Source organism: Cebus imitator, unplaced genomic scaffold, assembly GCF_001604975.1.
Source record: "Cebus imitator isolate Cc_AM_T3 unplaced genomic scaffold, Cebus_imitator-1.0 Scaffold131, whole genome shotgun sequence".
In the NCBI taxonomy this organism is placed as follows: domain Eukaryota; kingdom Metazoa; phylum Chordata; class Mammalia; order Primates; family Cebidae; genus Cebus; species Cebus imitator.
In genome coordinates this window covers 4,704,518-4,730,392 of record NW_016107446.1, presented here as the reverse complement: position 1 = coordinate 4,730,392, position 25,875 = coordinate 4,704,518, and the positions used below count along the sequence as shown (strand labels likewise).

Here is a 25,875-nt window from a genome sequence, read left to right as displayed (position 1 = left end):
ATAAGAATTGGAGAATGGCTGCCAATTTTAGGATAAATACATAAAAATCATTGGCTTTCTCATATACCAGCAATAATCAGTTAGAAAATGAGACTAAAATTGGCTAATCATTAAAAAAAATAAAATTAGCTCTCTAATCTACTATATATGCCAAAATTCATTCCATAAGGATTAAACTTGAATGTCCAAGAAGAAAATATGAATGGATGTTTAATCTTGAACTGGGGAAGGTATTTCAAGGTATGATAACAAAGATTTGGCTGCAGCAAAACTAAATTCTCTATGTTAAAAATAGCGAAACAAAAAAAGGCAAACAAACTAGAAAAACACTTGCAGAATACATGAGAGACAAAGGCTTAATTTCTTTACTATATAAAGACTTAAAAAAAACAATAGAAAGACAGACAAATACCTTAAGAGAAAAATAGGCCAAGGCCAAAAATCAGGGAACACATGAAAGAAGAAAGGCAAATTTCCATTAAACATATATTAAAATGGCATACCTGGCTAATAATCAAAGAAATACAGTTTTAAACAGGAAGATTCCCCTTTTCTTCCTTCTGCCTGTCAAATTAGCAATGAGAAATACAAAACCAACTCACAGTGCTGGCCAGTACGCACACAACAGCACTTTCCCATTTTTGGTGGGGATACAAATGTAGGGCAGGCAGTTTGGTGATTCCTATCAAACATCAAAGCCTTGGAAGTCTGTGCACCCTCTGAGCTAACAATGCCATATTTAGGAACTCCATTCTAAGAAAAATCAAGAGTGCAGGGAGATTTGTCACTGAAGTCATTCATTACACTGTTTGTTATACTAGAGAAAAGCTAGAGACAAATGCAAAGCAAAAGGGGACTGCGTTAAATAAGGTATGGTATTGTGCACTCAGTGAAATACACTCAGTCATTAAAAATTATATAGGAGAGAAATAATGGAAATTAAGAGAGAAATGTTAATATTTAATTCAAAAAACAAGCCAGGCACAGTGGCTCACATCTGTAATCCCAGCACTTTGGGAAGCTGAGGTGGGCGGATCACCTGAGGTCAGGAGTTCAAGACCAGCCTGGCCGAACCCCTTTCTACTAAAAATACAAAAATTAGCCAAGCATGGTGTTGTGTGCCTGTGGTCCCAGCTACTCAGGGGGCTGAGACAGGAGAACTGCTTGAACCTGGGAGGCAGAGGTTGCAGTGAGCTGAGGTTGTGCCACTGCACTCCATCCTGTGTGACAAGAGCGAGACTCCATCACACACACACACACACACACACACTTCAAAAAACAGGCCAGGCACAGTGGCTCACATCTATAATCCCAGTACTTTGGTAGGCCAAGTTAGGCAGATCACTTGAGGCCAGGAGTTTGAGACCAGTCTGGCCCACATGGCAAAACCCTGTCTCTACTAAAAATACGATTAGCAGGGCATGGTGGCACATGCCTGTAATCCCAGCTGCTTGGGAGGCTGAGGCATGAGAATTGCTTGAACCCAGGACGTGAAGGTTGCAGTGAACCAAGATCATGCCACTCCACTCCAGCCTGGGCAACAGAGCTAGACTCTATCTCAATAAATGAAATAAAATAAAATAAAATAAATTCAAAAAACAAATCCCAGTCCTGATCTCGTCTTTGTTTACCCTCCACAAAGCAATCAATAGTAAGTTTCTTTTTGTTTGTTTATTTGTTTTTGAGACGAGGTCTTGCTCTGTTGCCCAGGCTGGGGTGCAGTGGCATGATCACGGCTTGCTGCCGCTTTGACCTTCCAGGGTCAAGTGATCCTCCCACCTCTGAGTAGATGGGACCACAGGCGTGTGCCACTACACACAGCTAATTTTGTTCATTATTATTTGTAGAAATAAGGTCTCACTATGCTGCCTAGGCTGGTCTCAAACTCCTGGGCTCAAGTGATCCTCCCACCTCAGCCTCCCAAAGTGCTGGAATTACAGGTGTGCGCACCATGCCCAGCCAAGAAGTTTTTTACACAGTCTTCCAGAAGTACAGAGATATTCTCCTAAGTATGTATACATGCATACATGTACACATGCACACATATATACCTTTTAAAAATATATAAACGGCAGTGGACTTACCACATTTCTCTGTATCTTGCTGTTTTCCACTTAATTTAGTCTAAAGGACATTTAGTAACAGGACATATAGATCTCCCTCACTAACTACACAGTGACCTTCCTTTATATGAATGTACCATAATTTAGTTAGTGAACTTGATAGTTATTTGCATGGTGTCTGTAAAGTGGAATGTCATAGTTAATTTTACGATTTTTTGTTTAAAATTTTTTTTCTTCTCTCCTATTTTTTAAATAATCTCCGTGAATACCAAGTATTTAATAGTTTCGTAATAGAATTGTCTTATAAACCGGAAAACAAATTCAGGAAGAAAGCAAGAGGCATGCAAGTTTCTTATGCTTCTGAGTGACATGTATATTTCCACTCTGAATTTTTTTTTACATGTTGAAAAACCAAATATCAAAAATTTACCTTTCTTTTGTAAAGAAAGTTGATTTGCAGGCAATGCAACAGTGAAAGGGACAGATACTTGTGGTGGCAGGATCATAGTTCACAAGAACATCAACAGTTGGGACCATGGATACACGCACACGGTAAATTTCTACATTTAGGCTAAAAATGTAAATAACACAACTCTTCCTTGATGAGTTGAATAAAATAAAACAGTGCCTGGGGCTTTTAGTTAAATATAGCTGCCACAGTAACTGTCATTAGGAGGTGGTTGCTAAAGGTGTGTTGGCACACACACCATTCAATCAAGAGAGCCAACAGAGAGGGGCGTCCAGCTTCCAGTCTAGAATGCAAGAAGCTGAAAGTCACCACTCCATATTAACAACGAGTAAAAAAGCTGAACAAACTGAAAAAACAACTCCTCTTCTTAGATTTGTAAGATACCTGAGGTCACAGGGCAAACCGCTGCACCCCAAACTGAAGAGATCAACAGGGAAATATCAGAAATCCCCAAGCAGCAGCTTCTGTGGGAAGCAGTGGTGGGTTAGGAGAGCCTGAACTGTACCTGATGCATGCTGGGGGTTCAGTGTGGACAGCCTGAGAGGTAAGAACTGCAGGGACCCAGTCACTGGGGGGCCCCGCACCTTTGTAAATTGTGCCTCAAGGAGCTCCCTATCTTCACAGTGAATATCAGAGGAAAATCCACTAGTGCTTCTGGCGGGTAGAGAGGAAGAGGGACCACTGTGAAACATGCCATAGCATTCTGTGCTTAACAAGATCCACATAGAGGAGAAACTAGTTATCCACAGCCTCACCCACTGGGGTTTCGTGTGTGTGTGTGTGTGTGTGTGTGTGTGTGTGTGTGTGTTTGTGTGTGTGTGTGTGTGTGTGTGTGTGTGTCTTTTTTGAGATGGAGTTTCACAATCCTTCTGCCTCAGCCTCCTAAGTAGCTGGGATTACAGGTGTGTGCCACCACAACCAGTTAATTTTTGTATTTTTAGTAGAGACAAGGTTTCACCATGTTAGCCAGGCCGGTCTCAAACTCCTGACCTCAAGTGATCTGCCTGCCTTCACCTCCCAAAGTGCTGAGATTACAGGCTTGAGCCACCACATCTGTTCCTCGTTGGGGTTTTATCAGAGCTTTACATACTTGGGGCAAGGGAAATACCCAACTTCAGCCCACTATAGCCATCCTGTTTCACCTACAGAGAAGTGGGGGAAACTGAAAAGCACTGGGGAAGTTCACAGGCCAGGGGCACAGGCTCACTGAAAGACGGAGATCTGATCCCAGGACTATAGCACACTCGTGGCCCCATGGCCCCCACAGCACCAAAGGCCTACTTACAGCAGTTCTTTTTACCCAGTCCATCATGTCTGGTATCAAGAAAATATCACAGTTTGAAGAGACAGATCAAGCAACAGAACCAGATTGAGATGTGGCAACTGATGTTAGATTTATAAGACCAGGGATACAAAACAACTATGATTCCTATACAAAGGGCTTTAATGTATGACCTAGACAGCATATAAGAACAGATGGGTAATGTAAGCAAAGAGAAAGGACCAGAAACGAAATGCTAGTAACCAAAAACACTGTACCAGAAATGAAGAATGCCTTTGATGTGCTTATCAGGAGACTGGACACAGCTGAAGAAAGACTCGCTGAGCTTGAGGATATCTCAGCAGAAACCTCCACCAAAGAAAAGCAAGCAGAAAAAAAAAGTAGAATAAAAATCCATAATGGAATATTTAAGAATTGTAGGGCAACTTCAAAGCAAGAATTGTGGGACAATTACATATATGTAATGGTAACACTAGAAGGAAAAGATAGAAAAGAACAGAGGAATATTGGAAACAATAATGACTGAGAATTTCTCCAAATTATTGTCAGACACCAAACTACAGATCCAGGAAGCTGAGAGAACAACAAGCAGGATAGATGCCAGAAAAATGACATCTAGTTATAGCACTTTCAAACCACATAAAATAAAAGATAAAGAAAAAATCCTGAAAGAAGTCAGAGGGAAAAAAACACGTTATCTATAAAGGAGCAAAAAAAAAAAATTACATCTGAATTTTCAAAAGAAAATGCAAGCAAGAGAGTGGAGTGAAATATTTAAGGTGTTGACAGAAAAAAAACCTACCAACATAGAATTTGTACTCTGTGAAATTATCCTTCAAAAGTGAAGAATAAATAAAGATTTCTCACGCAAACAAGAATTGAGTGAATTGGTTGTCAGTAAACGTGCCTTGCAAGAAATGTTTTTAAAAAGTTATTTGGAGAGAAGGAAAATAATATAGGTCAGAAATTCAGATCTACTGAAAGAAAGGAAAAGCATCAGAGAAGGAATGGCAGTACACTTAAAACTTTTATTTTTGCTATTCTTAACTGATTTAAGAAACAACCGTTTAAAATAATGTATCTGATCATTTTATGCTTATGTCTGTGTGTGTGTTTACATACACTTATAATACTCGTGTCGAAGAGAAATAAATGATAGCAATGATACAAGAAACAGGAGGGAGAAATACATATTTTGTTATTACAAGTACTCACACTGCTTGCAAAGCAGCGTAGTGTTATTTGAAAGTGGGCCCGAATTAATTGTAAATAATATTGTAGACTCCAATGCAACCACTTAAAAAAGTAAAAAAAAGAGGTACAACTGATATGCCAAGAAAGGAGAGAAAATAGGAAATAAAAAATGCTCAATAAAAACCGCAAATGGCAGAAAAAGAGTAGAAGACAGGAAAAATAACAAAGAACAAGGGCAACAAATATAATAAAATAGTGACAAATACAGTAGAATTTAACCTAACTCTATCACACATCACTTTGAAAATTAATGATATAAATATACAAATTAAAAGATTGTGAGTTGATAAGACGACACACAACTAGTAAGCTTACAAGAAACTCACTTTAAATATACACACACAAGTAGATGAACAGTACATGAATGAAGAAAGAGATACCGTGATAAGACTAATCAAAAGGTATTCATGTTAATTTCAGACAAAACAGACTTCAGAGTGCGAAAAGTTATCAGAATAAATAGGGACATTGCCTAATGACAACTGGATCAATTCTCCAATAAGACATAATAATCCTTAACACTACATGCACCTAACAACAGTGTCAAAATACGTGATGCAAAAACTGACAGAAGGAGAAGAAGATGAATCCAATATTACAGCTGGAGACTTTAACACCCCTGAATCAAAAATGGACAGAGACAGCAGGCAGAAAATCAGTAAGAATATAACTGAACTTAATAGCACTTAATGGCACCATCATTCTTCTGGACACAATTGGCATCCATAGACTATTTAATCAAAGAACAGCAGATCACACATTCTTCTCAAGCCCACAGGGAACATTCACCAAGATAGACCATATTCTGGTCTGCAAAACACACCTTAACAAATTTAAACAAATAGAAATCACACAGTGTCTACTCTCAGACCACAATGGCATTAAATTAGACATCCATAACAGAAAGATATCTGGAAATCCCAAAATACTTGGAGATTTAACAGCATACTTCCAAACAACACTTGGAGTTCAGAAAAACCTCTCAAGAGAAATTTAAAAAATATATTTAACTAAATAAAGATGAAGATGTAATTTACCAACATTTGTGAGCTGCAGCAAAAGCAGTGCTTAGAGGGAAATTTACAGGACTGAATGTATAGATTAGAAAAGAAGGAAGATCTAAAATAAATAATCCAACTTTCCACTTTAGGACACTAGGAAAAAAAAGAGCAAATTAAATGCAAAGGATAAACAAAATAAAAGAAATAAAAGAAGAAATTAGTGAAATTGAAAACAGAAAATCAACAGAGAAAAATCAATGAAACAAAAAAAGTTTTCTTTAAAAAGATCAATAAAAATCATATGCTTCTAGCTGGCAAACTCAGAAAAACAGAGGACACAAATTACTAATATCAGGAATAAAAGAGGGGACATCACTATATGTCCCATGGATGTTAAAAAATAATGAAGGAATATTATGAATAATGCTATGCTCACAAATTTGACAGCCCAGATGAAATGGAACAATTCCTTGAAAGACACAGTCTGCTAAAACTTATACAAGAAAAAACAGATAATTCAATAGGTTTTTTTGTCTATTAAAGAAACTGAGTAACACTTTGGGATGCCGAGGTGGGTGAATCATTTGAGGTCAGGAGTTGTAGACCAGCCTGACCAACATAGTGAAATCCCATCTCTACTAAAAATACAAAAAAACAAAACAAAACAAAAAAAAAAACATTATCCAGGTGTAGTGGCACATGCCTGTAGTCCCAGTTACTCGGAAGGCTGAGGGAGGAGAGTTGCTTGAACCAGGGAGGTGGAGGTTGCAGTGAGATGAGATCGCCATACTGCACTCCAGATTGGGCAACAGTGAGACTCCATTAAAAAAAAAAAAAGAAACAATAAATAACTAATAAACTTTCAAAACAGAAAGCACTAGGCCCAGATAGGTTCACTAGTGAATTCTACCAAATATATAAAGCAAGAAATTATACTAATTCTCTACAATGTCTTTCACTTCTGACATTGCTCTAATATCAAAGCAGAGAAAGCCATTGCGGGAAAAGAAAATTACAGACCTATATATCTCATGAACATAAATGCAAATATCCTCAATAAAATATTAGAAAATTTAATACAACAAGGTATAAAAAGAATTATATACTACAGCCAAGTGGGATTTATCTCAGCTATGCAAGGCTGGTTCAACATTTAAAAATCAATGAATGTAATCTAGCATATCCACAGGCTGAAGAAGAAAAATCCCATGCTTATATCAATAAATGCAGAAAAAGCTTTTAACAAAATCCAATACCCATTCATGATAAAAACTCTCAGTAAACTAGGAATAGATGGGAACTTCTTCAACTTGATAAAGAATATTTACAAATAACCTAGAGTTCACATCATCCTTAATGGTGAGAAACTTTAAATTTTCCCACTTAGATCAGGGACAAAGCAAGAATGTACTCTCCACCCCTGCTTTTTAACATCATACTAAAAATACTTGATAACACAATAAGACAAGAAAAGGAAATAACAAGTGTACAGATTGGGAAGAAATAAAACTGTCTTTGTTTACAGATGACATGATTATTTAGAAAATCTCAAAGAACCAACTGAAGAACTTCTAGAACTAATACTTGATTATAGCAAGGTTACAGGATACAAGATTAATATACAAAGGTCAATTGCTTTTGTACATACAGGTTGAGTATCTTTTATTTGAAATGCTTGAGACCAAAAGTATTTTGGACTTCAGGTGTTTTCAGATTTTGGAATATCTGCATATATATAATGAGATATCTTCGGGATGGGACCCAAGTGTAAATATAAAATTCATTTGTGTTTTATATATACCTTATACACATAACCTAAAGGTAATTTTATACATTTTAATAATTTTGTGCATGAAACAAAGTTTGTGTGCATCAAGCCTACAGAAAGCAAAGTGTGTCACCCATGTGGACAAGCTATAGTTGTTTGGCATCAGCCTCACTCCTGACTCTGGATTTATATGCTACCAATAAGCAATCATTTTCTTACAATTATTCACACTTAAGTACTTAGCAGTAAAAAACATGACATATTATTAATACAGTGAAAAAATTACATGTTCAGAGTAACTAAGCATCACAGTAGCCTCTCCTGAATACCTGTATCAGCTGTTAAACAACAGCAATGAAACAGTGGCAGGTTTTCAGTTTCTACCATGATGCTGTGCTTTGATTAAAAGGTAACTGTCTCTCTTTTTTTTTTTTTTTTTGGTGAGAGGAAACATCAGAAGTGGTTTGGGACCAGTAAATGGGTCCTCTGTGGATGAGGAGACATTCTGCTTCATGGCTTTTAAAAATATTTTTTTCCAGAGTCATCTGCCCATCAACAATGGTCATAGAAATCTCTCTTTGCATGTGGAGAAGCTGCCATTGGCATGTGCAGCCTACATATGTGCCATTTTATGATCCTTTATGGTTGTGCTTGCATGGGGGAATCTGGGCATGTGTGGAAAATAAATATCACAGCCAAAGGTGCCTGAGAGGGTCATTTTTCCCTTGGGGAAGAAACTATGTGTTGTGTACTTCATTTTACATAAGGTCAGATGTGGAATGTTCCATTTGCAGCATCATGTTGGTGCTCAAAAAATTTTGGATTTTGGAGCATTCTGGATTTCAAATTTCCAGATTAGTGATGCTCAACCAGTACCAGGAATAGACAAATGAAATTTAAACGTTAAATCATGATACAATTTACATTAGGTATAAATGTAAATGGTATCATGAAATACTTAGGTATAAATGACATACTTAGGTATAAATGTAACAAAATGTGTCTAAGATCTATATAGGAAAAACTAAAAATCTCAGATGAAAGAAATCAAAGGAGAACTAAACAAATAGATATTTCATGTTCATGGATAGAAAGACTCAGTATTGCCAAGATGTCAGTTATTTTCAACTTAGTGTGTAGATTTAACACAATCTCAGTCAAAATAATCCAGATAATGACATATTACTCAATCATAAAAAAGGAAATGAGCTATTAAGCTATAAAATGACATGGAAGGATCTTAAATGCAAATTGCTAAGTAAAGGAAACCATTATGAAAAGGCTACATATTTTATGATTTCAACTGTATGACATTCTGGGAAAGAAAATCTATGAAGCAAGTTATTCTGTGAATATTGAGAAACTGATTATACAGTTTACATGGCGAGGCAAGAGACCCAGAAAAGCCAACAAATATTGAAGAAAAACATGGACCAACACTACATGACTTCAAGACTGAAAATAAAGCTACAGTAATGAAGACAGTCTGTTATTGCCAATACAATAGACAACCAGATCAATGGAATGGGAGAGAGCCCAGAAATGGACCCACATAAATACAGTCAGCTGATCTTTGACAAAAAAACAAAGACAACACAATGAAGAAAATATAGTTTTAAAAATAAACAGTGGGAGGAAAACTAGACATCCACATGTAAAAATGAATCTAAAAATAAACATTCCACCCCTCACAAAAATGAACTCAAAACAGATCACAGACCTAAATGGAAAATATAAAATTACAAAACTCCTAGAAGACAATGTAGGAGGAAATCTAGATGACCTTGGGTTTGGCAATAACTTTTTGGATTTATCACCAAAAGCATGATCCACAAAAGAAGGAATTGATAAGCTAGACTTCATTAAAATTAGTGATTTTTACTCTGCCAAAGACACTGTCAAGATAATGAAAAGACAAGCTACAGACTGGGAGAAAAAATTATCAAAAGACCACTGATAAAGGACTCTCATCCAAATTATACAAAGAACTCTTAAAACTCAACAATAAGAAAACAGTCTGATTGAACGGCAAGTCAAAGACCTTCACCAAAGAAGACACCTCATCAAAGATGATATACAGGTAGTAAATAGGAATAAGGAAATATGCTCACATCATTTGTCATCAGGGAAACGCAAATTAAAACAACAATGAGATATCACTACACAGAGTTAGCAATTCTAATCAGTGTGTAGTGATACCTCATTATTGTTTTAATTTGCATTTCCCTGATGACAACATCAATTGCTGATGAGGATGTGGAGCAACAGGAACGCTCATTCACAGCTCACAGAAATGCAAATTGGTGGTACATCCAGATAATGACATATTACTCAATGATAAAAAGGGAAATGAGCTATTGAGCTATAAAAAGACATGGAAGGATCTTAAATGCAAATTGCTAAGTAAAGGAAACCATTATGAAAAGGCTACATATTGTATGATTTCAACTGTATGATATTCTGGGAAAGAAAATCTATGAAGACAGTACAAAGGTCAGTGGCTGCCAGGAGTGGTGGGGGAGGGAGGGATGAATAGGCAGATCAGAGGATTTTCAGAGCAGTGAAATTACTTTGTATGGTTCTTTAATGGCAGATACATGACATTGTGCATTTGTCCAAATCAGTAGACTCTGCATCAAGAGTGATTATAGGTTTAGAGTGATAATGATGTGTCAATATAGGCTCATTGATTGTAATAAGTGCACCCTATATGTTGATAACGGGTAGGCTGTGCATGTGGGGGCAGGAGTTTATGGGAAATCTCTGTATCTTCTGCTCAATTTTGCTGTGAACCTAAAACTGCTCTAAAAAATACATCTATTTTTTAAAAACCTAAAAAAGCACCATAGACCAATGAAAATGAGCAAACTACAGTGCCCTATAACAACATGGGTGTAGCTCACAAATATAAAACTGAGAGAAAACAAAGCTGGACACACAGATAAATCCTGCATGATTTCCTGATCTGAAGTTCATGAGCAAACACAACTCATCTGTGGTGTTAGTAGACATGCAGGGAGGGCAGCCTGGTAACCGTCAGAGGCACAGGGACCCCAGTGTGCATCGTGTTATCACTGGGTAGGAATATATTCTGTTTGTGATAATCATCAAGCTGCATAATTATGATTAGTGGACTTTCTGGTATATTATATAATTATTAAATATACATTATATATAACATAATAAAAAAGCTTTTTTTTTTTTTAAAGGCAACAGTCTATCTGGTATGGACAAGCAGCAGCGCACCTTGAATGTTGCATTCAGTGCTAGCATGTCTCTACAGGGCATCTGTGCTGCAAATGCAGACCATCGTGGGAACAGTCAGAACCAAGTCATGGCAAGCCAGGGAAGGAGGTGGGGTGGCTCAGCTGGGAAGTGAGAGCACTGTGGGGGCCATAATCACTGTTTTTAAACTTTGGCATCATTACCATGCTGAAGAATCAGGCTTAGTTTCAGTCACCCAGGAGGGTGGGATCTGCACCAAGATCAGCATGTTACTTATGCAGGCTCCACATGAGGCAGGGCTGTCCAAAGATGGGTACACCTCACAGGCCAGGAGTTGGCCAGCACTGCTAGTGTTCAGCAGGGTCAAGTTGCTCCTCATCACACCACCAGTATATTCGAGCATCTCCTAAGTGTCAAGCCCCGGGAAGGGCCTTTGGTTAAAGAAGAAACTATCCTCTCCCAAGGAGGAGGAGGGCACCTGCTGGCAAAGAGAAGGTCAGCATCTGGTACTGTGAAAGCTCATGAAAACCCCACAATGCTGCAACATGTGGGGTCTAAAACAAGCATGCTGAGTGTTGTGCTACTATGAGATTAGTGAATGAGCAGTGGACTCTGCCGCGGCTCCATCTGGCTAGAGTGGCAAATCCAACACAGACCTAGCTGCAGTGTGGTGTCACCTGGCGGCAGGTGTCTGTTCTGGCTCAAATATCAATGGGGGAATTTCTGGTTGCTGTGGCTTTCTGGGGCCTCAGGAGGGTGGTGGGACCAGAATGCTCCAATTTAGTTGGCAGTCATTTTGGTGTAGAGGCTGGGCTGGGAGCATACTGGGGTACAGGGAGTCAGCCACTCTCTACACCTAAAAATCCATAATTAACGCTAAGAATGTCAAGGGAGAGTCCCTAGCTCTGCCTCTAACCCAAACTCCCACAATAATTACAATCCCCGAAGAGGAATGTTGGCATGCTGGGCAATGAAAACATTCACTGTAGCACATTAGGGCTACTAGCACAAATCTGGTGTGTTCTCGAACAGTAATGATTCTCCATCCCCAATGCAGGACCAGGGAAATAATGGCAACTTTTCGTGGCTAGACCACAACAGGTCTCTGATTTGTCATCATGTTACAAAAACCTGGAGACATTGCTTTCAGAAGGACAAGGAAGAAGGAAATACCTGCTTTGCAGGCTCATTAGTATAGGGAGAAATACCCTTCCTCAAAACACCAAATGGGCTTTGTATATGAAGATGGCAAGACTGATCTGCATGGGCTGGACCTGAATGTTAAGTTGCTGCTTCACAGAGGAGGGCGTCCCCAGGCTCTCCACTAACTCCCTCCTAACAGACGTACACTCAATACTGGAGGCTCCCAATGGTGGAAGACGAAAGCCATGCTGAAGTGCCCTTGGCCCTGATAGTGCTGTGCTCCATGTCACAGGTCAGGAACGTTTTCTAGAAAGAGCCAGATAGTAACTATTTCAGAATTTATAGGTCAATTACTCAACCCTCCACTATAGCATGATAGCACATACATGAATTATGGCTGTGTACCAATAAAACTTTATTTACAAAAACAGGTGGCAAGCAGGATTTGGGCAGTGAGTCCTGGTCCACCACCCCTTGCCTGATATAGGTGAGAAAACTAAACCAAAGCAGAAACCACAGGCATCACCAAGAGTCAGCTGAGGCAGACAATATGGCAGCATTCAAGAATTTTATGAATGAAACTTGTTTCCCTGACATCATTTCTCTTTCAGATACAAAGCTCAGTTTCATTTATAGGTTTCATGTCAAGTGTTCATTACTCACTGTGAGCCCGTAGACTTCCATATGCTGTTTTCCCTATTGCCTGGTATTTCCAAGTTTGAAAATATACCAAATGCCGTTGCCATATGGCAGTGGCTCTCCTTTGTATTCAGGTGGTCTCAGCGTGGTCCTAAATGATTGTAAGTCTGAACTATAAACATAAAGTGGTTATTTAAAAACTACATCGCCTTTCTTCCTAAGGCTTGGTGGATAATATATTTGCAAAGGATTCAGGTGACATGGTAGCACCTACCATCTAAAAAGGGTCTTTAAACTGCATTTTAAACTAATTTACCTGCCTCTTCCAAAGTCTGTGTGTTCACTTCCACCTGGGGAGAAGGAAAGCCGCGACACAGACGGGCCTCTGTGAAGAACAGAGGCCGCAGGCAGGGCACCGACGCTTGCCCTCCCTGTCCCTCGAGGATGCCACTAGAGGTGGCTGGCAGAGTACACTGCCCTTTGACATCACTTTAAAGGCACATCTTGGCAAATGTCGCAGCTCGCACATCAGGCATTTGGGAGCTCAGCATGAAATGGCACAGTCAATGAAAACCTTGGAGAGTTCCCTCAGCAGCTCTGGATAAACCCACATCCAGCGCCTAAGATTTCCCTTTCCTAAGCAAGCCATGTGGAAAAATCACACATAAAATGCCAGAAGCAGTCCCTGCATGGCCATGAGTGGCCCACAGCCCTGCTCTCCTGGAGGTCACCTGAACGCCCCCACTTCTCCCCACTCCTGTGCAGCTGAGTGGTTTCCTAGGAGCAATAACAAGCTGGAACCCAGAGAAAGCCCCTGGCCCTGCCGGGTCCCCCTCAGCCTCTGGGCCTGCAGGGGCATGGGCTGCCTGTTCCACAAGGCCACCCCACAGCAGTGACCCAGCCAGCCGGCCACACACAGAGGGCCCAACCCACTCCGTGTCTCAGGGAGAAGGGAAAATTAAAAAAGGAAAAGCTCAGAAACTCCCTCAGCCTTTTGGTGCAAAAATGACCCAAAACTGTGCCTCTGACAGCCAACTGCTATCTATGGTGAGGCCCTTATTGAACTGTTAGCTGCTATCAGCCCCACACCTAGCAGGCTGGCCCTGCATCCTTGTCCTGCTGTCGCTGAGGCTTCAGGGGGCTCTGACTTTCCAGAGCACCCACGGGCTTCCCCTGGTATTCCCATCGTGTCATATATCTGAACTCCAGAGGGAGGCAGAGGCAGACCCCTCAGGGAGTCTCAGGGCTGAGGGGAATCTATGGCCACAGGTGGAAGAGGAGAGGTCAAAGGTCACACCCTCTCACTGCCGGCAGCCCCACTGCACACAGACGCATGCATGCACGCACAGGCAGGGGAGACTCGTCTTGTCCCCACATCCGTGGGTTGTGAGTACCTAAGGGCAGTGCCCTCCTCACTGTCTCTGGCATTGAGTACATAGTCCAAGGTTGATAAACATCTGAAGAGTGAAGGAATGAACCAAGGAGCCTGGGTGAGGAGACAGGGGCACCCCCTCCAGCAGGCCTGCCAGCCATGGCCAGGCGACACAGGGCACCTGCTCAACCATCAAGGTTTCCCTCCACGTCTCTCCGCGTGCCCCTTGCCGCCCTGTGTTGGGGCCAGGCAGTGGAGAGGTCTCAACCCACCCTCAGGCAGATGGTATCACATGACTGTGAACACCTACTTCTCAGGAAAAGGGGTGTGAAGAGGGAGCTTGGTTGTTGGGTGCTCCCTCTCATGGGGGGAGAGGGTAGCCGTCACCTCCAGCAGAGATTTGCTGATGATGAGGACCGAGCTATAAATGGGTAGGGGCACCGCGGCTGGGGGAGGCACCCACACAGGCCCAGGGAGGCTGTGGGTTCAGCTGCAGGGAGAACCCACCAGGAGGCAGGTGTAGCTGCGCAGGGAATGAGCGGAGGGCTGGCAGTGGATCAAGCCCTTGAGGGAGCAAGGACTGGGTCAGGTGGGGTCCCATGGGCAGCACTGACTTTGCCCATTGAGGGCTCTGAGCAGAGGCTCCATGTGGCACAGGTTTGAGAGGTGGGTCAGGCACCCAGTAGAGAGCAGGCGGGCACCTGCGGTGACCAGAGCCAGGATGGTTCCCAGGAGCCAGGCATGTCTGTGGGGAGAGGAGTTCACATTTGGTGTAGGTTCTGATCATTTCTGGCAAAGCTTCAGACACAGCCAAAGCTTTGCTTGCAAATCAAAATTGTTATCTGTGCCATTTCTCCAACCCTCCTCTGCTGTCAGAAGGGGCTGGACAGGGGTGGTCTACAATGGCTGCCAGGCTGCTCTGCTCCCCACTGCCCTGTGCCCTGCGAGTTAAGCCTCCTTTGTGGTAGGCCCCATTCTGTACAGAGGTAGTTGCAGTTGCGCCGAGCCTGGGAGGAGAAATTCATGAAGCAAGGAGCCAAAAAGGAAAACTGGCTCCCTGAGTTTCTTGGATAACTTCACAGTAAAGTAGCCCAAGTGGGGTGCCCAGGAAGGGAGAGAATGACGTGGACCCCCTAGATCTGCATGAGCTTATCTCGCATTGATTCACGGATACGATACAGAAAGAGGTAAAGCTAAAGCTTCCTCATCTTCTCAGCCCCCAAAGCAATCTCAATTCTCAGTCAGGAAGAAGCAGAGATGACACTGCACACTTAGAGGCTTGCCCATCGGCTGGCTCTACTGGTGAGGGGACCTTGGCCTCGACACAAGGGGCTAAGCACTGCTACCCCGAGGCAATCCTCTCTGAGATTTAGCCACCAGGAAAGTAAAAACATAGCAGACCAGTCCTGTAAGTTCGCATTCTCCATGCAGCCTGGCTTTTGGAGGGAGGCTTACTTTCCTGTGAGTACTCTGGGCTAACATAAAAAGTGATATGTACCATCTGACGGAAGAGCAACTTTTCCTGAAACAGGAAGAAAGGAGAGGGCAGACAGCAAATATTTATTGGAATGCCTATTTTGAGCTCGGGTTTTAAAATGCCTTTGCTCACGTAATCCTAATATCAACTCTATTTATAGTTTAAAAAAGCAACTCAAAGACTAAGTAAATGTTCCAGAGTCACCACACATTATTAAAGAAAAGTGTCATGACTTGAATCTGTGTCTATCTCATGCTAGAGTCTAAACTCTAAGTTTGATTTTTATCCATCTGTGTCTGTCTCTGGGATCAGAAGAGCAGAGTTTGGAATTAATGCTGGGTTAGTTCACAAAGGTAAGGACTCCCATGCTTTTGAGAAATGATTCAGGAGCATAAGAAGGTCACACGGAAGGGTCTTACTGTCTGACTAGATCAGGACAAATTGGGGGTGGGTGGGGGTGGGATGAAGGTTAGGACAGTGCAGTGGTTGCAGCCACCAAGCCCTGTGGCTCCTTCAAGTGGCACCCCTGGTGGGGATTAGGGTTGACGTGGCAAGTCTGGGGGCCCCACTGCAGTTGGGTGCAAAAGTGATTCCATGATTGGTGGGCACTCTCTGAGAAAACCCCATGGCCTTTGAGGATTCCTGAGCATCCCAGCTGGAAGTCATCAAGGGCAGCTTGGGCCCTGCACAGCAAATGCAGCTGCCAGGTAATGAGATGACCACGTTCTCATGAACTGAAAGTTACAGAATAGAGGCTCAGTAAACCCTTGCCAAATCTTGCAGGTGAACTAAGTAAGATAATATAGAGTGAGTGGCTCAAAGAATGGAGTAGTACACATTCCCCTCCTGTGCTCTAAGCCCTAGGCTCAGCAATTTATTTATATCGCGTGGTCCTCGGCACCTCCCAGAGTGCACAGCGGCATTCTGACCGGGAAGATGAGGTGCTCCTGGCATGGTAAGGTTATGTGTCACCCTAAGTCACACAGTTGACATGGGGCCCTCACTGCAAGGTCCCACCAAGGCCAGCTTTTCCCAGGTGACTGGCCCAGCATGTATGGAGGCTCCTCAGAAACCAGCTGGCAGAGTTGGGCCCCCAGTTCTTCTTGCCTGTCATCTTTTTATTTGCACATGCCAAGCTTTCTGTAGTGGGACTAATAAGAAGTAATAAAATATCATTTTTCTGGCCGTGTGCAATGGCTCACGCCTGTAATCCCAACACTTTGGGAAGCTGAGGTGGGCAGATCATGAGGTCAGGAGATGCAGACCACCCTGGCCAACACGGTGAAACCCAATCTCTACCAAAAATACAAAAATTAGCAGGTCATGGTGGTGGGCACCTATAGTCCTACCTGCTCGGGAGGCTGAAGCAGGAGAATCGCTTGAACCCAGAAGGCAGAGGTTGCAGTGGGCCGAGATTGCACCACTGCACTCCAGCCTGGCAACAGAGTGAGACTCTGTCTCAAAAAAAAAAAAAAAAAAAATCATTTTTCTTAAAGCTGCTGTACAAAAACTGATTATTCATTTTCTTCTGAAATAAAGCAAAGACTAGATTTTAGAAGGACTTTAATTAATGCTGCTTTAACAGGACTATTCAAAAGCAAGCACCAAAGATAAAAATCTTGCTTTGATCCACCAGCTTTAAGCTCCATCAGTCTGCCACAGTGATGCCGTGTAAAGGGGGGTTACAATAGCTTTCAGAGACCCTTCTTTCCTCACTGTCTCTGGAATGGAACATATCCAAAGAATAAAAACATTCCCCAGAGGGGAGACCATGAACCAGCACCTCTGCTGCAGCACAGGAACCATTTGGTTCCTGGAGGTCTGATTCACATGGAGGTTGTCAGAGCCAGTGTGTGTGTGTCTCGGCTGCATGCCAGGCACGGGGGAAGTGGGGTGGGTCAGACCCACCGTGGAGGAAAACAGGAACTAAGCAGAGAGTCACATGGAGTTGCCCATGTCTCTTGGGGCCTTTATTTTCGGACACCGTGGAGTGAGAGATGCAACAGGACAGGTAGCAGAGGCAGCCGTTCCCTGCCCGGCCTTGCCCCGTGGGGGTCACAGGGTAAAAGTGGGCACACGGGCATGGCAGGAAGGTAGTGTCACAGCACAAGTCCCTCTAGGGATCACACCCAGGAGACTCTAATTCTCTACATTAATTCACAGGATTCAAGCAAAGAAAGTCCTTGAACAAAGAATCTGTGATATGACACTTCCCCCTCGCCTCCTATGAGAGCCGTCACAGATCCTGAAACAGCATGCTGGGCCTCCCTCGGCTGGTGCCTCTGCCCTCAATTCAACCCGGACATCACCTTCCAGAGAGCCTGGGCAACCACGCCCACCTTGATGGTGACACTGCCCACTCGGGAACAGACAGATCCCTGCTCGGCTACCCCAACTCCACATGGCAACCATAGAATAAGTCTAAGCCTGATGGCTCTAATTTCACTGTTTCCTGTTAAACATGGAACATGGAATTCCATCACTGACTACTCGGGAACCTTCATTAAATGCCCGGTCTGCCCTCGGTGATCCGTTGTAGCTCGTGAGCCTCTGGCCTGTCTTCTGCACACTTCTGCACTGGCCTGTCTCCCACACCTGACTCTGGGCTTCAGATGGGCAGCAGGCCTGACTGCATCCATGGACACAGCACAGTACCTGATGCGGAGTCAGGGCCCAGCATGTTTCTGGCAATAAATAGGCAGGTGCCCTTTGTCCTCTTGTCCGGTGGGCTCTAGTCTTCACTGCACATCCTGGGCAGAGGCCCATGGAATGCAGCAGGTTATATGGTGATGGCAGGAAAGGCAGGCAGTCGCTTCTGCCCAGAGAAGCTGGGCCTGCCCACAGGTTCCAGGGCCCTGCGACAGCCCATTCACAGTGGGTTCTCCCGAGTGGAAAGCCTCTTCCTGTGAGGCCCCGGGAGGAGGGCCTGGGCTCTGTAGATGGAGCCTGCCAAGCCTGGAGGGGCCTGGAGCCATTATGGGATCTATCTCCTTAGCAAGGCGCCCCGACCAGACCCTGAGAGTTAGTTCAGAGGTCCCTGCTCTTGGTCATGAGGGACCACCTGGGGCACCAGTGACCCCAGGTCTTCTCTTGGGCCAGGGGGAAAAGGTCCACTGAGCAGAGAAGCAAGGTGGGGTTCTGTGTGTCTGAGAAACAGCCCCAGGAAGCTGCTACTCTCACCCTCCAACTGAGCGGGGAGGGAGGGAGGCCCCAGTGCAGCTTCCTGGGAAGCTGTGCAGCCAGATGACAATCGGAATTAGCATCAGAACACCTTGATAAAAGGAAGGGGGAAGGAGTTGAATCCCTGAATGAAAAATAGATTATTCACTGTCAGGCTGAACAATAGAACAAGACATAAATAGCAGCCGTGCGCAGGACATGCCAATTTTGCTCAGAAATAGTGTGCTTGGTTCTCTTGCCACCCTCCAGAGAGCACAGTGCCACCACCGAGCTCTGCACCTGGCAGATGGGGGAGAGAGCAGTGGCCTCTTGGAAGCAGGAAGGACATAGGCTTTAGAGGCAGAGATCTGAGTTAGAATTCTAGTTCTGTTATTTACAATTCTGTGTATGTGTGTGTGTGTGTGTGTGTGTGTGTGTGAGAGAGAGAGAGAGAGAGAGAGAGAGAGAGAGAGAGAAACACTGACATAGAGAGACACAGGCAAGACAGACTGAGTGAGGAGAGAGCAATGACTTCTTGGCATCTAAAATACCGTAAGGCCAACATAAGGGAAGAAATCCCTGTGCAGGGAGGTGGAACAATGTGAGTGTTAACATCAGAGATCTGCATTAGGATTCCGGCTCTGTTATTTACATCTGGGTGTGGCGGGGAGCAGGTGTAGGAGGGGCAAGGGATGGAGGAGACAGAGGAGACAGGAGATGAAGATGGAAAGGAAGAGGAAGGGGAGGGAGGAAGGACCCAGCAACCAGCCTGGATAAGTTACAAAGCCTCTCAGAACTTTGGTTCGCACATGGAGAAAACAAGGTTCCAACTATTTTCCCTGGAACCTGGGACAGCTGTAAAGACCAAGTGTGAGCTTGTTGGCTGAGCACTTGGTGCAGAAAATTATTCAACAGCAACTGGCAGGACAGCCAGAACCAGTCGCTTCTGTACTTCACCCAGCCCTCCTGCTTAATTTCGCCTGTCCGTGCTATTTTGTTTTCTCCCAGATGTTTGCTCACAGGGCTTTCTATGCACCTGGTCCACTCTGTCTCTGGTGCCCCAGAGGACAGGGCTGCGAAATATGGAGCATGGAATTCCATGCGCGGATGTGAGGCCCCAGCTATCACCTCCCTGTGAGCTGACCAGGGTCTCTGCAGCAGTTGCCCCTGAGGAGCTCCTCTTACAGGACCCCAGGAGTCCTGAAAAGGCGTCATTCTGCGGCACCTGAGTCAGTGCTTAGAATCATGACTTGGGTTAACTGAGCGTTCTGGTGCTGATGGAGGCTCGTATTATCTCACGCTTCCATGTAGCTATGGGCTGGAGCTGTGTGTCAGGCTGGTGCCCTCCATTGCATTCAACCAAAAAAACCACCACCCCGTTTATGAAGTCATAGGGAGGGAGGCTGGGTCACTTGCCCAGGGTTCTGGGAGGAGCCAGGATTCAGACTCTGAGGAAAGACACTGGCTGGCTGCAGGCCTGTGGCTGGGAAGATCCCTGGGTGGCACAGAGGCTGCACAGGCTGGTGGGGCCCACCCTGGGGCTCACCTTACCTTGGTGAAGGTCAGACAGTCCTTGTCTTGGTCTTTATCTTTCATCTCAAAATCATAAAGTGCTTTTCCCTGGGGCAGGGCGTGTGGCAAGGGCTGGACGCACTGGATGTAGCTGGCTGGGAGGAAGCCCTGTGTGCCGTGCAGCTCACCATGGTACCAATGCTCATCCACCTTGCGCCGCAAGACAATGATGTCCCCCTTGTTGAACTTGAGGTCTCCAGGTTCCTTCCCCTCATAGCTGTAGAGGGCCTTGCCATAGGGAAGCAGGCAGGGATTCTGCAAGCAAGAGACAGCACGTGGTCACCAAGAATGCCCCTTCCCAATGCCCCCAGGTGGATCTGCTGGGGCAGCCCAGGGCTTCCCAGGGGCTTTCTGTGTCCTGGGGGTACATACAGAGTGCCCCAAGAGTGGAAAATATTGTAATGAAACAGCCTGTCACAGAAACACGCACATTCCGAGGCCCCACCAAGACAAGAGGGTCCCCATCATAGCAATTCCTCTTAAACAGGACACTGTCCGGGGCCTTCCACACAGACCACCTCAATCTGTGCAAAAAGGACTCTGAAGTAGGTGCTGGCTTATCTTCATTTACAGATGGAGACACTGAGGCACAGAGAAAGAAGGCGACTTTCCCAAGGCCCACACCTAGGAGCAGTAGGTGGAATATGAACCCAGGGGGTGTGGGCTAAAAATTTCTTACCTAATACTCTGTGTGCAATCATATTCCGTTGGTTCCTATTTCTCAGGGATTTTAGTCTAAGAAGCTGCCAGATTTCTAGCAAGTATCCAACAATTTTTTCTTTTCCTCATCTACTGACTAGTCACAGCAACTCGGTGCATACTCCAGGGGTTGAAGCTGAGCAGCAGGTGTGCATGGCATTCCTCATCAAGTGTCTCATTCAGCGGACTCATGGTCAGTGGCACACATACACGAGGACCATGAGAGGCAGCCTATGTGGAGCACAGAGGCTGTGCCCAGGCACCAGGGGTTCTAACAAGCAGTCCCCAGCCATCACAGACCCCCAACCACAACACACAGCTTTCTGCTACATGGACGTGTAGCAGTCTGTTCCAGAAGTACAATTTCAAGGGCATAAGACAGTATCCTTCTAACATGAGCGACGTTCTCGTATCCATCAGAGGTTAACCAACCTGTCTGCACCTGTTCTGCCATCCTCAGTATCAAATCATGACTAGCTCTGAAACCCAAACAAGATTCTAGGCTTCTTCTCCTTGTCAGCAATAAGAAGCCTATCAAAGAATTCCAAAACTTGATGTGATGTCTTCGTCCACTTCCTGGGCTTCTCTAACTGGCCCTGTCTCATCAAAACCATCTGGCCACACTGGCCTCTCTCCCTTTTCTTTATGGGTGGCCAGTACCCACTCAATTGTGGGAGCTTTGCCAGAGGTCAATCCTGTGCCAGAGGAAAACCAAAGGAAAGCCTTGCATTGTCCTGGTGTCAATACCCAACGATTTTCCTACCAGAAGCCGCATTTTCTCACCAGGGCTGCGTAAGCCAAGGAGTTCTTCAGTATTCGAATCAATCAATAGAAACACAAAAGCCTGAAGCAGTATTACATCGAAAAATTCTTTGTAGAGGACTTAATAGCATGTTGGCAACTCAATCATTCTACATTTATGTTTCAGCAACGTCAAAGACAGCAGTTAAGAGAGAGCCTGCTGGCAAACTGACAAACAGCCACCACTAACCAATTAAACAGTAACACCAGAGGATTTTTCTTTGCAGAACTCGAAGAGAAAAAAAATCCGTTTGCTTCCAATAATACTCATTCTGGATAGCTTTGTAGTGAAAGCACAATAGAGTGTAATGAGCCCCAATTTTAGAGAGCGGAGGCAAGGGGTAATTTGCAAGACAAGCACTGTGATCAGAAAAAATTGGAAGGGGCAGTTGGCTGCAGGCCATCAGAATAATTCCACTGCCACACAGGGGCCACTCAGCCCCCAGCCAGGGAATCTCAATTTGGGACAATTTTGCCTGAAGATATTTTTTGGCTATGACAACCGGAAGGTGGGGTGCTACCGACAACTAACAAGTAAAAGCCAGGGACACTGCCAAACACCCTGCAAAGCCTGGGCAGTCCCTGCCACAAAGAATGACTCGGCCCAGAGCATCACCAAGTTAAGAAACCCTGGCCCAGCCTGTCCAGTTAAATTTACAAAAAGACAGAGTAAGTTTCTTTGTTCTAATAGAACTTAGATTACAAATACTTTAAAAGTTAAATATAACATTTATTTTCATTATGGGAGTATTTTCACTATCGGCTACATGGAGGGAGACACTTCGATATCCATCAAGGAAAGCAGTTTTAAAGGGACAGTAAGAAAAGAACATGCTGTGAAGTTGAAGAACTGGGCTCAACAAGATGCACACAAAAAATTTTTACTTTGTCAGGGAATGACTCCATTTCCTTTCATTCCCAAATCACAAGGGCGAAGCTTAAAAGCAGTGTTATAGGAGCTATAGACTTGGTGGCTGTCTGGCGACTTTTGCTACCATTGGTAACCACAGTGGGCAGGAAGGGCCAGCTGTGCACCTGCCTCCAATGCTGCACTCCCTTCTGCGGCTGGCTCATGCTATCTGAGCACACATACCTCCCCACAGTCCCCCTGGGAGAAGGGGACACTGTGTTCCCTCTCTGGGCTCCCCAACATCAGCCTTCTCTAGACTGGGTGACATAAAAGCCACCTGAAGACACCACTTACACCCACATTGTGTAATTGCGGCCCCTACTTATGCAGTGTGACAGGGAAAGCTGGGGTGTAGGGCCAGAGAGACTGAGGCATCTCCACCAGGCAGCCTGGGGCTGCAGGCCACCACCCTGGACAGAGGCACTCTTCGAGGCACACACTCCTGAGTCGCAGGGGGATTCTACCTTTCACGAATTCTCCAGAGGGGCTATGGCCTCACTGGCATTAGTTCTGTGGCCTGTAGGCCTCCCTGACGCCCCCTTCACTGTCGTGGACCCCAGCTCAACCTGCCTCTGTGCCAGTGTTCTCAAATCAACCTGTACCTGTGATGTCCCTTCTGATCAGGGAACTTGATGTGAACCCATATGCCTGCTTGATGGCTCTGCTGGATGTCCACAAGCTGATAAAGGCCATCATCTGTCCCTCCAGCCCCACCTCCTGCATTCCTTGCCATGGCCGTGGAATCCCCACCTAGCTGATCAGCAAGGACTTTCAGTTATCCCTGTGCTTGCCCTTTCCCTTGGCCTGGGCACTCCTCCTGCCGACTCCACTTCTGAGCTCTCACCCAGAGGGCCATGCACCTTCCCACTCCCACTGCCTTGCCTTCCATCTCTCCTGCACCCAGTACAAACCTCCTCCAGTGGCCTCCTGGCCCATCAGCCCATTGTGGGCTGGGTGCCCAAATGCAGGGCTGAGCTCGCACACCTGCTGCTTATGAGCTTCAGTGGCTGCCTGCTGACCTCAGGGGATCTGAGCTTCTAGGCACACCAGTCAAGGTCCCCTAAGCTGGCCTCAGCACACCTGCCAAGCCATGGCAGACTGTCTTCAGTCACGAGAAGTCTGTGCTTCTGGAACCTGCAGGGCTTGGCAGACAGAGCTCATGCTACCTCCTCTGCCCTTCTCCCTCCCTCTGAACCCACACTGCTCCCCAATCACCACGTGTGCCCTCCTAATTCCATCAGCCACCCACCAGCCACCCTAACTCCATCAGCCACCTTCCTAATTCCTTAGTCTCTATGCCACCAAGGCCCCCAGGAGGGGATTGTGCTGTTCACCCTGATGACCCCAGGACCCAGGAGTATTCCCCCTGAATAGTAGATCCCTTCTATATGCTGTTAATTTGAAGGCACTCAGGTTAGTCCTGAGTTAGGCCTGGATGGGGATGCAGGGGGGAAAGTTAGAAAAGAGAGATCTGGGGCTGGGCATGTTGGCTCCCACTTGTAATCTTAGCACTTTGGGAGGCCAAGGCTAGAAAATCACTTGAGGCCAGGAATTTAAGGTTAGCTGGGCAACATACTGAGACCTCATCCCTTAAAAAAAATTTTTTTTAATAGCCAGGAATGGTGGTGGCAAGTACCTGCAGTCTCAGCTATCAGGAGGCTGAGACAGGAAGACTGAGTGAGCTTGGGAGTTTGAGGCTGTAGTGAGCAATGATTGTACCACTGTACTCCAACCTGGGTGACAAAGCAAGATCCTATGTCTATGAAAAGAAAAAGAAGCCAGGGCAGGAACAGGGCAGGAGCAGAGGCAGCCCTGGGGACTGTACCCCTGGCCACCACGCCATAGGTGGTAACTCACCTGCTGGCCCCAACACACCACCTGCTGGCCTCGAGGCTGGTCCTGACAGCGTAACTCGTGAGGCAAGCAAGCTGTGAGAGCATGTAGGGCCCAGGTGGGGCCTGTTTGCCAGGGCCAGTACCAGAGCCAGGAGGAGAAGTGGGGAAGGGTAGGGGGCAGAAAAGCCAGGAGAAGGCAAAAGAGCCCCCCTCATATCCCCATCTCAGACTGTCAGACTCAGATTTGACAGAGCAAAACCAAGAGGGGAAATGAACCTTTTTAAGATGCAGGACACATTTCTGAGGGAAAAAAGGAAAAAAAAAAAAAAGAAGTCAAGGAAGGTGCTGAGAGGCGGTTTATTTGGAGGAGCAGAAGCAGCCAGAAACTGGATCTCATCAGAAAATGTTCAGATGGGTGACACTTGGCACCTCCAGAGTCTTTCATCTTCAAAGCCCTTTATAAGATTAACTAATTAGTGCATGGAAGGGGCCTAGGGCAGGCAGATGCTATTATGGGGGAGAAAAGACTTCTGCCGATTGCACAGCAGCAACCCGGAGGCCTCTATGTCCCAGCCTCCACACCCACCCAGGAGGGTGGGCAGCTGCTCCAGAGCCTGTTTGCTTTCTGCCCACTGACGTGTTTGCGAAAACTTCTCACACTGTGGAGTGCTCCTCTTTAGAAGAATTTCATTCAAACATTGTCACTAAGCCGCCATTATTTGGGCTCAAGACATTAAGAAAAAGAAATAAAAGGAAAAGGGAAAACCCATCTGGGATGCCTACAGGACAATTAACACCAGCCGCCCCTGCAAGGCATTAATAATAATTAAAACTTATAATGTCAATTTCATGGCTCATTACTCAGATGTGGCACACACATCGTCCTCTGGGCTTAATGTTCTACCCGTGGAGAGAGCGCTCACGTGGGCACAACGGCGCAATCTCCGGCTTCTACGGGCATCAGGCACGTGGCAGCGGGCTCTGATGAATGTGCTCCTGACACCCCTGGGTGGAGCTCTCAGGCACATCATCCCCCTGGGCAAGGGCTGGTGCCAGAGCTGGCCTGCAGCGTGGGGAGGGCACGACTCCAACTGGCCTCCTATTCCAGACCTTCCAGCAAGCTGGGGTGGAGAAAGTAGAGCACAGGCTCCCTGTGTTTAAGACTCTAAGGACACAATGTTGTTTCCATTTTTTTTTTTTTTTTTT

The 25,875-nt window shown here is 45.0% G+C and overlaps 1 protein-coding gene across 1 annotated transcript in view; it reads right to left on the bottom strand.

Annotated features, from left to right (window-relative positions):
* SH3RF3 (SH3 domain containing ring finger 3) overlaps positions 1-25,875 on the bottom strand; it is a 361,067-nt gene that overhangs the window by 132,220 nt on the left and 202,972 nt on the right. The window contains exon 2 of the mRNA XM_017541145.2: positions 20,404-20,679. Coding sequence (XP_017396634.1) covers positions 20,404-20,679 — 276 coding nt within the window. The remainder of the gene's footprint in view (positions 1-20,403; positions 20,680-25,875) is intronic.